This window comes from Aythya fuligula, chromosome 12, assembly GCF_009819795.1.
Source record: "Aythya fuligula isolate bAytFul2 chromosome 12, bAytFul2.pri, whole genome shotgun sequence".
NCBI lineage: Eukaryota > Metazoa > Chordata > Aves > Anseriformes > Anatidae > Aythya > Aythya fuligula.
Window position 1 is genome coordinate 9,808,434 of NC_045570.1, and position 13,342 is coordinate 9,821,775.

Consider the following 13,342-nt stretch of genomic DNA (forward strand, 5'->3'; position numbering starts at 1 on the left):
CAAAGCGGATCCAAGATGGCGGAGGCGGGCGCGGGGAGCCTGCACGGGGGGGACGCGGCGGCGGCGGCGGGGCCGGGGCCGGGCCCGGCCGAGGAGCAGGAGCTGAGCCGGCGCCTCCGCCGCCTCTACCCCGCCGTCAACCAGGAGGAGACGCCGCTGCCGCGCTCCTGGAGCCCCAAGGACAAGTACAACTACATCGGCCTCTCGCAGGGCAACCTCCGCGTCCACTACAAAGGTGCCGGGGCTGGGCCGGGGGCACCGCGGTGGGCCCGGAGCGCGGCCCCGTGGCAGGGCCGGGCCGGGCAGGGCCCCCCCGGGCCCCTCAGCGCCCCCCCCCAGCCCCACGGCAGGGGCTGGGGCCGGGCTGCAGCCCCCGGGGGGCGCCTTATGTAACGCTGCGCTGCGCCCTGAGGCCGGCCCGGCCCCCACAGGGCCCGGCTGGGGGCTCGGGGGGTCCCCGGGGCTGGGGGCCCTCGGGTTGATGCCCGTAGGAGCCGGGGCTCGCTGCCGGAGGCTGTTGTTCCTGCCCTGCCCGTACAGAGCCGGGCGTAGCTTTCGGTGCCTGGTTGGGAAATGGTGGCGGCGGGGCCCCTGTTGTGTAACGGAGCCGTTCGGGGTCGGGGCAGTGCGGGTGGGGAGGTGGAGGGGTCCCGCAGCGCCTCGCTCAGCCCCATCGGGGGTGGTGGTGGTGGGGGAACAAAGGGGAAGGTGCAGCGCTGGAGGTGGGGGCAGTGCGGGATCGCACATCCTGAGCCTCTGGGATGTGCGCTTTGGATGTGGGGAGAAACAGATCCCGGCCAGGTTCAGCCAGCAGGGTTCTACAACAAAACGTGAGAGGGTTCAAAGCCCGTAGGGACTGAGATCTTTGTTCTTTCCCAGGTCACGGTAAAAACCACAAAGATGCTGCCTCAGTCAGGGCCACGCACCCCATCCCTGCAGCTTGTGGCATTTATTACTTTGAGGTGAAGATCGTCAGCAAAGGTAGAGATGGGTGAGTACCTCAGCCCGGCCTGCTGGGCGGTGGCGCGTGTTCAACAGCCCTGCTGTGCTCAGGCCTTCCCCTCCCGAAGGGTTGGAGGTCAGACGGCTGCTACCTGGGGTTAACGGGTTAACGGGCGAACGCACGGTCAGAACTCTCTGGAGGCAGAGGCACTTGCACGGCTTCTTAATGCACAGCTCGATGTGGGCAGTTATGCAAATGGAAGAAATTCTGGGTGCCTGGCACAGCTTGAATTATAACACTCTTCTCTTGCTAGCTCGGTCTGGTCACTCAGACACCTGGCAGTAAAAAGAAGCAGTGAGGTATCACAGAGGTGGCCTGGGAGCCTAGCCCTAGATGGAATTCACAATAGACAGAAAAATTGCACTTTTGCTAGTTTTGTTCTTTAATAGGGGAACAAACGATCTTTCTTGGGGATGTTTCTGTTGAAATGTGGGTGGGCTTCAAATTTAGCATGTGTGTTGATGGGAAGGAATAAGGGCTGCTGATCACGGAGAAATTCTGTGCCCAAACTCCCGATTGGGTGATGACACACAGCTGTTTTCATTAGGCTGCCTCATGGGAAGAAAAATTTGGAAATCGGGATCTAGCTAATGAGTGCAGGGTTCATGTTTGGATCACAGCTCCTGATGACTCAAAATTGGAGTGCAGAATAAGGGAGGGACCTGAAAATTAATGTTGGGCTGTCAGAGAGATGTTTGCATGGGGAAGAGCAGGAATAGTGCTGCGAGAGTGCTGGAAGGAGAACGTCTGAGGCTGTTTTAAAATGTCCTGTATACATGGTGAAGGAAAAGATCTTGGGGAGGGAATGAGGGGCGTGTGCATGTAATGCTGGAATCTGTGAAACTTACATCATTTCTGGTGGAGGTCCTGAGGTTGGACTTGAGTTGTTTTCTCAGGATAGATTCCATTGTGACAGATCACAACTGTGGAGGCTTGGGAGACTGTGCTGGATCCAGAATGCCGAATAAAAGAGTGTTTTTCCTGACCAAATATATAAATATATAAATATATATTTTACATTAATATTTAACGCTGTAGATTGTTGTTGAGACTCTGTTTGCCATATCAGTCTATGCTATTTTGAGTGGAAGAACTGCAAAAGCAGCAAATCCTACGTTAGAAGCAGCTGTACCTTACTAAGCGGTACCTCAGTGACCTGACCTGGCAGCGAGTTCTGGATCTCATCCAGTCTTGTGCTCACTGTATTGGGCATTATTTCACCCAAAATGTGGCTGGATCAGGATGTCTCTTATGGAGTTCCTTTAAAAGCCTATTCAGGATTTGGGGGAATGTGGGAATGCAGCAAAGGGGCATTTCTGACGGGATTTGGGCTTCTGCTGGCAGTGTAGATCAGTTCTTAATTATCGTAAAGGCATCAACGTGCTTTGTATGCATGTGTTGTTTTTTTCCATTGCTAAAGGCTGAATATCACAGCTACAGCCACCCAGAAGGTAAAGCAGACCAGGAGAAGGTGTTCTGAGTGTAATTAATTAATGCGATCCTGCAAGAATAATATTTGAACTGTGGCGTGTTTACAGGTCTTAGAGAAGGGCAGCAAACATTCCCATTAGAAGCCAAATTAGTCCTAATTTCGTACTGTTGCTGTCACTGTTGGATTGAGAAGCGACCTGCTTGTAAGGGGACTTGCAAAGGATCTTCAGTGGTGCTGCATTTGGTGCAATAATTGCAATAATTACCAACTGTGGAAGGTTAGCTGTGTGTATGTGAACTCTGGGCTGGATGCTTTACGAATGCTGGGAAAAGCCCTTCTCTGTTCTTTCAGTTCGCTGACTTGGTGTTGAACCGCTTGTCTGTTTCTGAAACCGTGCACTTGATTAGTTTATGTAGCTGCTAAAATTAAAATTATCTCCGGTGTGCATCAAGGCAGATTTCTGAGGAAGTCACTTTATGAAAGGTCACTGAGCAGCACTTAGTCCTTGTTGCGTTCCAGGTCAACGTTACAGGGAGATGATGGAATTTGCTGCATGCCTCCTAAGATCAGTTTTGTCTTTTTTTCGTTGTCTGTAATCCTAATTACTTCAGGAACACTCTGGACGATATGGAACTGTGTGTATTAATGTTATAGTGACATGAACGTGAGATGTTGATAGCTATGGTCCAAAGGCAGTGCTGTGGTGAGCCATTGGAGAGCTTCACTTATGTCTCAGCCGCTCCGGTGCCTTGCTTTTCTTTTCCTGGTGGAGAGTGCTCCAATATTTATCGTTGTGGTTTTGGGGATTTGTAATTGTGACCTTATAGCTGCTGCCTGTCCCTTAAAGCTTGCTCTTGTGCGTCTCATTTTTAACGGTTTGAAGGCAGCCCGTTGGGGCCCCATGTGTTCTAATGCCAAACTGTCAGCAACGTCTCTGTTCTTAGGAAGCTCTCCGGTGTTTATTACGCCACGGTGGCTTCAGTTTCAAGGAATTAAAGGCCAGAAATCTGAAGAAGGGATTGGAGGGAATGAAAGGAAGTTTCCAAGTGGCATAAGTGGTGAGGCCTGTCCCTAGGAACTTCACTGGAAGCCCCTGAGCAAGGGGAGAGCAAGAGGAATCTTCCTGAGCTCATTTTCAGAATGGGCTTTTCAGGTGTAAAGTCTCTGCTTGGTACCTTGTTTATTTGTGCTGCTTGGAGCAGTGAGGGGAAGGTGACGTGATGTTATACCCATTGTGTCTCTGCTGCTGGAGCTTGTGAAAGCTCTTCACGTTTGGTTTAAAATCAGAGCAATCAGGTTGCTAAACAAGACTTACTCAAACACTTTGGTTGAATGAGTTTCAGCAAGTGTGCTTTCAGGAGTTACAATTGATTTTGCTTGAGGGCTTTTGCTTGGTAGCTCAAAGCTGTCTTTCAGTGCTAATAAATCTGTTAGCCTAGCGCTGTGTGCCCTGCTCAGGTGCTGACAGTTGTTAATGCACAAGAAAAACTGAAGTTGCAGGTAAGAAACAGGATAGAAATGACATTTACTGGCGGTGTAGGGGTCCTGAAGCTCAGCAGATGATTTTATTTTTATTTTTTCCTGACGAGATGTTGCCTCTGTAGGGCATGTTCTGGTACAGCAAGGGCTCCTGGACTGACATCAGACCTGGGCAGCTCTGCATAGGTGGAGTCGCTGAAGTGCAGAGCAAGCTGAGAAACTTCTCCCATCGGTTGTTTTCATGGGGTGAAGGTGATCTAAGTCAAGTGTGCTGTGGTTCCTTCCTTTGTTTCCTCCCTACCTCACTGCATCCTTGCTGCAAAATAAAAGCCCCCCCAGCCCTGCTGCTTTTCAGGCAGATCACTTACCTGCTCGGTTTTGCAAACCCCAGTCCCAGCATGAGGGAAGAGGGAGGGACTGCGGCAGCGCAGACACCGGTTGCTTCAGACTGCCATGGCTCTGCAGCCAGAGCTGGCAAAAAAAAAAAAAAAGCTGCTTTTGTGTTGTCTTTCTCCCTTGCCCTTTAAGTTTAAGGCACCTGCTCTGTGTTTTCCCCTGTTTATGCTGAGATACAGCCACTGCCTTTCGAGTTAAAGATGGTTGAGACTCACCTTTAGCCGAACAGCGGTCATTTCTCACCCTGTTGGTTTTAGCCTTTACTGATGCGGCATCGCCTTTATTTACTGTTTCCTTTCCCTGGGAGAGGGGAAGCTGCCAGACTACCATTGATAAACTGGTCCTGTCCTTCGTGTAAAAAATCAGATCTGCCAGTAGGTCGGCCTGTTGGTTGTGATACCGTTTGGGGAGGTGGTTCTTATCCTCAGAGAGTAGAGCTGAGTTCAGCTTACACTCCCTACCAGCGGCTGCAGCCCTCTTCTCGCCTCCTTGTCTGCAGTGAGCAGGCAGGGAGTGGTTCCTCCAGGCTTTACGACGATACAGGGGAAGACCCTGGGCTCTGCCCTGCCACTCGCCTTGTTTCTGTGCCTTCCCTCGTGCTTGCAATCTGTTACCCAGTTTTGTGGGGAGCTGCTTCAAGGAGATAACTGGTTGAAAACTGGCCACGGCAAAATAATTAGAATGATTTAACCTGCTGACATCAGTGCCAGAAATTGCTGTTTTTTCCCCTCAGTAAGGACTGCTCCTCAGGGCTCTGCTCTCAGACACAGGTTGAAGGAGAGTCAGACAGGGGACCCCGGGCTGCTGGGTGGGAGTTTGCTGTGCTCAGGGCAGGAGGATGGAGGAGGAGGAGGGTCCCGCGGTCCCTTCTGCTCCAGCCTCTGTGTGGCTCGTTGAGTGGCTCCCTTCCAGCATTCCTTGTCTGAACAGTCCTGCAGAAACGGCCGTGCCCCTTGTGTTCCTGAGCTGCCACAAATAACTCCTGCTTTTATCACGGTGGCTCAACCTCAGCTATATTTGAAGGTGCTGGACTTTCACGCTCCCTCTGTGCAGCGTGTTTGTGCGCCGCTGGTTCGTCAGCGCACCTCGCGGCCTCCTTCCCCAGTAGGATGCTCCCCCCTTGGTAAACAGGAGCGGTGCCTGTAAGACTCATCAGGGTAGGGCAGCCAGTCTGTGACTTGGAGGCTTTTGTGACTCAGAAGGACAATTTGGCTTTGTTAACCTCTTTAACAGGGGCAAGGTGAGTTGTCTCCTGGGCGGCCGTGCTTGTTCCCGACTGATGTTTCTTTTCTTTTTCGCGACCTGTTTTAGCTCCTGGAGGCAGATTCTGAGTATGCACAGGTTCCTGGGCAAAGTCCCCTGTCCTGCAGCCTTTCCTTTGGTCCTCAGAGTGGCATTTTGCTGCTGACAGTTCTTTCCTGGCCATGTCTGGTTTGGGACAGCAGCTCGGTTGCGGGTGCCTTGGTGTGCTGGAGCTCTGTGATGAGTCTCACTCATCTCACCGGGGCTCTTCCGTGAGCTGGCCTCAGGAAGGCTGCTGAAAGACCTGCTCTAGCTTTTCCTGGTGCCATGATTTCTTCGTTAACTCCCCCTTTTCCTCCTGCCAGCACTAAGGCAATGAGTTGGATCGGGTTAACCATCTTTTTTGCTTGGTTGGGTTTTGGCTTGATCAGTTCCTTGGAGCAGTGCTCCCTTTAAACGGGGGAGAGGAGGCCAAGAAAGGGGGCAGAAGAGGGAGGGAGGGAGGATGTGGGCAGCAGCGAGTGTCAGGATCTCTCTTCCAGCCCCCCTCGAGCTGCTTTAAGCTGTCCAGAGATGCTGGCCATTGCTCGCTTCCATCTCGGGCATTTTTCTTTAGAGAGGGAGGAAAGAGTACTTGGAGGAGAGAGGCACGAGAGCTAATCTAGCTTAGGCCATAACAGTTTATTTAAAATCTTTCTTTAGCTTTCTTACACAAGTGTGCCATGTCCCAGCCTTAAAAATAGCTTCGCTTCACCCCGACTGAGAAAGAAAAATAAAGGTCACATGTTTGGGTTGTTCAGCAGCCTCTACACGAGTAAGGAGCGATCTGCCCATCTTCCTTGCTTACGTTTCTCCCTGCCAACTTTCCATTCCTCCCCAGCGTATGGTGAGTGTGATTGCTCTCTGGGAAGCCTCGCGCTGGCGTGCTCTAATGGTTTCCAGATGCTGATAGAGGCCTGTCCACGTCGCGCCCTGACGTCAGGGCCTCTGATGGCGTGGTTGTCTTTGTTCATCCCTCAGCTGGCTGCGCCGTGGCCACTTCCTAACAAAATGTGGCTGTAACGAGGGCTGAGGAATGTCCTGCAGCAAGCGAGGGTTTCTGGTGTCTGCACACGCCGAGTGTTCCCTTCTTTATACCTGATAAGCTTGTAAATAATTGATTTCCTCCTCTTTTTTTTTTTTTATTTTCCGCCCTCGTTTCCAAGAATCCAAACCTGGCACCAGGAGAGGGGGTGGTTCTGTTTGCAGGTATCTCTGCTTGTTTAAATTTACACTGTTCTTCAGACGCTCGTTTAAACAAACCAACACATAAATAAATAGCCCCAACCAGATTCAGTAAACACTTCTCACCTTGTTCACGTTTGCAAACAGTCTTGTCCAAGCACGTCTTGCTTGCTCAGCTACTGACAGGCCGAGCAGTGTTCTGCTAAACCCTTGGTGCTCTGACGTGTGGAGACACTTCAGTTCTCTTTGGAGGTTTTGCATCGATTGATGAGGTCTCATATCGCCTCTCAGTTTATGTCACTCTGCTAAATTCTTGTGGAAGGGGGTAATCTTGAGAGCAGCTTCTCAGATGTAGAGCAAGTTGTGAGATCGAAATCTCCCATTTGCAGTTGATAACTTGCCATTGCATTAAAAAACAACGACGATGGAGTAGAAACTGAAACGTGGTGCTTTATAGGAGTGTCACAGGCTTTACCATTGTAATGGTAGAATACCAATTCCTCGTTAAAACAGCTTAGGAAGTAAGGAGACAAAGTGGAAGTAGTGATGGTGATACGTGACTTATTCACTTGTGTGTGTTTAGGTCTGAAGTCTCAATTTTTTTTTTATATTTCATGCTGTGATAACTTCTTTCTATTGATTTTTTGTGCGTGTCCAGCTACAATTGTGAACTTCTGTGCAGTAAAGAAGAGTTTGAGGAAAAGTTATTTTTTTCCCTTCCCTCTCACCCTCTGCTGTTTCTGAATATCTGTTGTAAAAAATGTAGAGATATGGCAAAAGTAAATTCTAACAAAATAAACTGGGTATCTTTAGAATATGTATAAAACATTATGCTACAATTTTCCAGTGTATGTTTACACCTAATAAACCAAATTATAGGATAATGGGAGTAGGGTGTTTAAATGTTCTAGGATTATGCATCTAGGCAATTCTCTGTTTAATAATTAAATCGTACAAGTTGCTTAACTTTATTAAAGTTAAGAGGAGGTTTTTTTGCCACCATTTATGAAGCTATCGGGTGATGAACCAGTAAAGAATTTATCATCTTCTGTGAAGCTTGACTGTTTCTTCAGCTCTGTTACTGGCTCTGTAAAGTAGGTTTGTGTTAACAACATTATAGTGACTACTGCCAAATTAATTTTCCTAATTGCTTCTCTTGCAGTGGGCTTTACAGTGTACTTGTGGTGTAAGACGAGATCTCAGTTTGCATGCTATAGTTGCAGAGCCAGAGATAGATCTTCCTTCTTGTTGTATGGGTTCTTCTTTCCACTTTGAGACTTTTGTTCTTTGTGGTGGAATTGTCAACATACAAAGATCTGTGAATTCAGTGTGTGGTGCTCTTCTGGTGCTCTGCCTAACTTTGTTTTTTTTGTTTGTTTGTTCCCCCCCCCCCCCCCCGTTTCAAGAAGTATTCTTATTTCATAGGTACATACGTCAAAACTTGGTGGGTTATTTTTTATGTAATACATTTTCCATGTAACTAAAATATAGTTCTTAAATGTCGCGGACTTGCCATTTTTTGGAATTTTGTGAAGACTTGTGTTAGCAAGTAAATACCCCTTTTGTAAGAAGTGTTGCTGTCCCTTTTCTGATCGAAGCCTAAGACAGAGAAAATCAGTGCGTGAGGGTGATGGAACACCTCTTACCTCTTGAGAGAAGCAACTACTTGGCAGCAGAGTGTGCTCTGATTTGGGTATTACTTTTACACTGTTCCCACTGCCTTAGTGGAGAACACAGGAATTCAGGCTGCTGTTTGAAGCTGGCTTTCTGTTACGATGGACTGAAATGCAAGATGAGTTTCCACTGTGGGAGTTGTAGCCTTCCTATGGCTTGTCCTGTTTTGGATGTCTTTCTTTCAGGTGTTTGTGGTATCTCTGGTGCCTGTCTCTATGTTTTCTAGACTTTGTTCATGCCAGGAAAAAGTGGTCTGTTGCTTAGACTGGCAGTCAAACACTCGGAAGTCCATTTAGTCATGGAAATATGTTTAACTTCTCTCATAGGTCGGATAAAAAGTGTCAGCAACACTGAGCAGTGTGTTTGGAAGAGAGCTTTGTTAATCAGCAGGGCAGACTGAACAAAAATCTTACTTATTCAATTGGGTGTAACCAGAATAAATAATCGGAGAATTATTAGCAGAAATGCTTTGTCCTGCTCCCAGCCCAGATGCAGCATTTGTCATTGATGTGGCTTATGTGAACTGTGTTGAATAGCAGCTGACTTAGGGAACGAGGCAGCTGTCAAGAGTGGAAGTCTAAAGATGGAAAACTGATTTGGTGGGACACCTCAGCTTCAGATGCAGTTGGTTTCAGCCACTGTATGTTGCAGGATTTGGGGTCCTTTTGGAGGTGACAGTGCTTGTGCTGGCACATGGAGGTTATTCTGGGCAGATCCGAACGGTGGTTTCAGCCTGGGAAGGCTGGTGTTATGCCTTTTCCTTCTTAAATGAATCTCAAGTCAAGTCTTCATCTCTGATCTTTATATTCTGTCTTTGAGTATTCCTGTGTACACTGCTCATCTGCATCATCCCCTCCCTGATGGTAACTCACAGAAGAGGGGTAAGTTTGACCTCTCCTACAGCTAACGTACCAGTTGAACATGATGCTGGAATTGGAAGGGAGCTCACAATCTGATACTTTGGTCTAGTTAAAAAAAAAAAAAAAAAAAAAAAAGTCTATCTTCCTCTCTCTGTAGCTCTGTCAGTGTTTACTCATAAATGGACTGTGCAGATGATATGTTACTGGATTACTGACTCTCCTTTTGTTCTGTTCACTCACCTTCTCTTCAATGTACACTGGATTTTACAGCTGCTCTGTCTTTCAGAGTGATGTGCCATGGACTCTTCCAGCCTCAGGATACTTGTGGCCATTTTTAATGAGCTCCTAAGAATTCTTTTCTTGATTCTACCTACTTCTTTTCAGCCTTGCATTATTTGTGTTTGCTGACCTCTGCTTGGGGAATTGGGATTCTTTCGGGAGCCAGTCAGGGCTATTTCTGAAGCAGTGCCACAGAGCTGTACAATACCCACAAATAAAACCAGAGCTGCTTCCGCTTCCAAGATTCATTATGGTGTAGTTCCAAAACATTTATTGTTAGACCATGGAGTTGGAATCCAATATTTTTGTACCATTGGTAATTTTTTTCTTTTTTAAACAGATGCAATTTGTTTGTCAGTGCCTAAGAATACCATGCTTCTTAGCCCCATCACAACTGGGACAATGTGAAGTTTCAGATGGAAATCAGTACAGGTTACCAGTTCTTTCCACTATTCAAATCTCTTGTGAAGTCAGAGCCCACCTTGGACAAAAAGAACAGCAGCTCAAAGCTTTGCACAAGAAACTGTGAAAGTCTTTTAAATGCCATCATTGTGATGAGGTGTGTTATTCATCTCTAATTTAGTAAATTAACTTGATTATTTTAGGCTTAACTGCATGTGTGCTGAAAGAGTGGGCTACAGGAGAGCTGGGCAGGATTCCTACCAGGTAGTTGTGGTTGGTATTTATGAAAGAATAGAAGAGATTGCAGGATGCAGTAAACCCTTGAATCACACTCATCTCTGAATGAGAGAAACATCCCTCGTTTAACCTGTGGCTCAGCTGGGTTGCTCGCTCCTGGGTGATTCACGTAATAAAACACCAGTGCCAGGAATTTCTGCCACGTGACAGCAGTATTGTTACCTCACTGACCAGGGAGCTACCACTTTGCCAGCAGTCATGGCCTACAAAACAATTCAGGTAATGTCTGGTTTTGACTCACCTGAAGTTTGGGCTTCAGTGTACCTCAGCACCTACACTAAAGCACGCTCTAAGGAGAGACTGCTGTGTGGGTGCACTGTTGGCACAATAAACAGGTTCTAGGTCCCTATTTTTCCACCTTTACACCACCTGAAAGTGGGGAGACAAATCTCATTTGCCTTGTAGGTAGGCTTCACCAGCACCTGGAAGAGGAGTGGCTGGGATTGTTTCACCATCCTGACTTGGTACCATTCAAGAGATTAAGAAATAAATAAAGAGGAAGTGTCACATCCTTCTTTTCAGGGAAGAGTCAGAACTAGCATTTGAGATGAGTAGTGTTTTCGTGTCTCTTGGAGAAAGACTTGCTGCTTTCTGAGGAAAGAAACCCTTCCTCTGTATGAAGTATGCTGCCTAGTCCAGCTACAGCCACACACTAATTGCTTTCTTCCTCCTTTTGACTCACCCTTACTTATTTTGCATGTAGGAATGCCTCCTAAGTGCTGGGTGCTTTCCAAGCATTCAAGGGAGATGTTCTTTGCTCCTGGGATTCTTCAAACTGAAAAATATCAAGTAGGGGTATGCGTGAATTCTGCTGCTGTTGCTGTGTTCCTCTTCCTTCTGACTACCTAGTGAGTTCTCCATTCCTGCACTTGAGAAGCCGAACAGATTGAAGTGCTGGAATTTCAGCATGAGTTACTTGCTGTCAAAGAACAGGTCTGTTCTTAGCTCTTTTGCTGGGCTCATAAGCATTTCTGTGGGTTGCTTGCACAAAGCAGCTTTAGGCTAGCCAAAAAACCTTTTCTTATATTGGCTGTTTGGCAGGTTGTCTCAGTATCGTGCTTATTCCAGAGAAACATCTTTTGGCTCAAGGAATTGCTTGTTATAGGATCCTAGAATGGTTTGGGTTGGAAGGGACCTTAAAGACCATCCCCATCCATCCTCCCTGCCATAGGCAGGGATGCCACCCACTAGATCAGGTTGCCCAGGGCCTCATCCAACCTGGCCTTGAACACCTCCAGGGATGAGGCATCCACAGCTTCTCTGGCCAACCTGTGCCAGTGCCTTACTACCCTCTGAGTGAAGAATTTCCTCCTAACCTCTAATCAAAATCTCCTGTCTTAGTTTTAAACCATTCACCCTTACCTTACCACTTTCTGCCCAAGCAAAAAGTTGCTTTCCATCTATTTTTATAAGCCCATTTGAAGTATTGAAAAGCTGCAACAAGCTCTCCCCAGAGCCTTTTCCAGGCTGAACATCTCCACCTCTCTCAGCCTTTCCTCATAGGAGAGCCCTCTGGTCATCTTTGTGGTCCTCCTCTGGAACCACTCTAACAGACCTACCTCCTTCTTGTGCTGGGACTGCACAAGGGCAGAATAGAGGGGGACAATCCCCTCCCTGCCCTGCTGCCTACCCCTTTTTTAACGCAGCCCAGGATGCAGTTGGCCTTCTGGGCTGCAGGCACACACTGCTGCCTCACAGTGAGCATTTCGTCCACCAGAACCCCCAAGTCCTTCTCTGCAGGGCTGCCCTCAATGAGTTCTTCTCCCAGCCTGTCCTCATGTCTGGGACTGCCCCAGCCCAGGTGCAGCACCTTGCACTTGGCCTTGTTGAACCTCAATAGGTTCTCATGGGCCCAATTCTCTCTCTAATGTATGCATACCTTAAAAATAAAGATTAAAAACATCTAATGCGTGCTCAATCCAAACTGCAACTGGTTGCAAAGACCATATCTTTTGAGGACCTCTGGTAGCGAACATCACAGCATGCAAAGTCCTTGCATCTCAGCCATATTCCAAGTGTAGCTTGGCAGGGTCTGTATTTCTCAGCTCCCTCTGATTGCCTTTTATCTGGTGTGTCAGATGAGCAGGGTGGGTGGTGTGACTGGAAGGAGGTGCGATGCCGTATGCAGCCTGGAGCTGAGCTTTCCTGGGGGATGCCTCTTGAGTGCAAAGCTGTAGAAGAGGTTGTCACCTCCTTACCATCTTGAGGCCCACATGTCAGGCACCGTTGCTCACCAAATCTGTGCTTCACTTGGCCGGTGCTATCCAGCATGTGAAATTCTGGAGTGAGGAAGAGTGGTGCTGCTACAGGTAAGAGAAGTTTAAGTGGCAGATCCTGATTCTGCATCAGCCTTCTCCACCTTCTGCCCACTTAGCTGGTGTGGATGTCAGGACAAGCAGAAGCGGACAGGTAGGCTGCTGGGTGTGCAGCAGGCATGGATGGGTGCAGGTTCTGTGCTAGGGATGCAAAGCAGGGTTACACAGTAAAGGCAGTTCACTCCTGGCCTAGGGAAATAGAGGCTTGAAGTAGGAGGTGTGGAATAGAATAGTTCTGTTGGAAGGGGCCTTTGTAGATGATTGACTCCAGCAGCCTGACCACTTCAGGGCTAACCAGAAGTTAAAGCATGTTAATAAAGGCATTATCCAAATGTCTCTTGAACACTGACAGGCATGGGGCAGGGCTTAGGGTAGGGGTTATTAAACTGGGATTTAGATCTGGGTAAATTACAGCCATTTGAATATTTTTACAGTCTGTCCTTAGGGATCTAGAAACTAGCATCCTGTGCGTTGTCACAGCGTTATCATAACGTGTCTGTACCTGACTAGGAGCACCCAGATAAATTGTCACCTCCTGTGTAGCTATTCATGTGTGAGTTGATGAGGCAGTAGTCACAGAAGTGATGCTGAAATGCTGTTATGGTGGGTCAGCATGCTAACGCGGCCTTATAATAATGGGGTAAATGAAAATACGTTCTTGGTCTTTTGCCCCTTCGGATGTTTATCCATATCGTACAGGTTCAGTGTGCTTATGTTGGATTGTGAGAGGCCACCTTTG

The 13,342-nt window shown here is 47.9% G+C and overlaps 1 protein-coding gene across 2 annotated transcripts in view; it reads left to right on the forward strand.

Moving 5' to 3' along the window:
• Positions 1–15: 15 nt before the first annotated feature.
• RANBP10 (RAN binding protein 10) overlaps positions 16–13,342 on the forward strand; it is a 76,374-nt gene continuing 63,047 nt past the window's right edge. The window contains exons 1-2 of one of the 2 annotated variants that reach the window (XM_032195414.1): positions 16–235; positions 880–991. In XM_032195414.1, the coding sequence (XP_032051305.1) occupies positions 16–235; positions 880–991 (332 nt within the window). Of the gene's footprint in view, positions 236–879; positions 992–13,342 lie in introns of those variants that run through there. The other variant, XM_032195415.1, reaches the window with a different exon arrangement.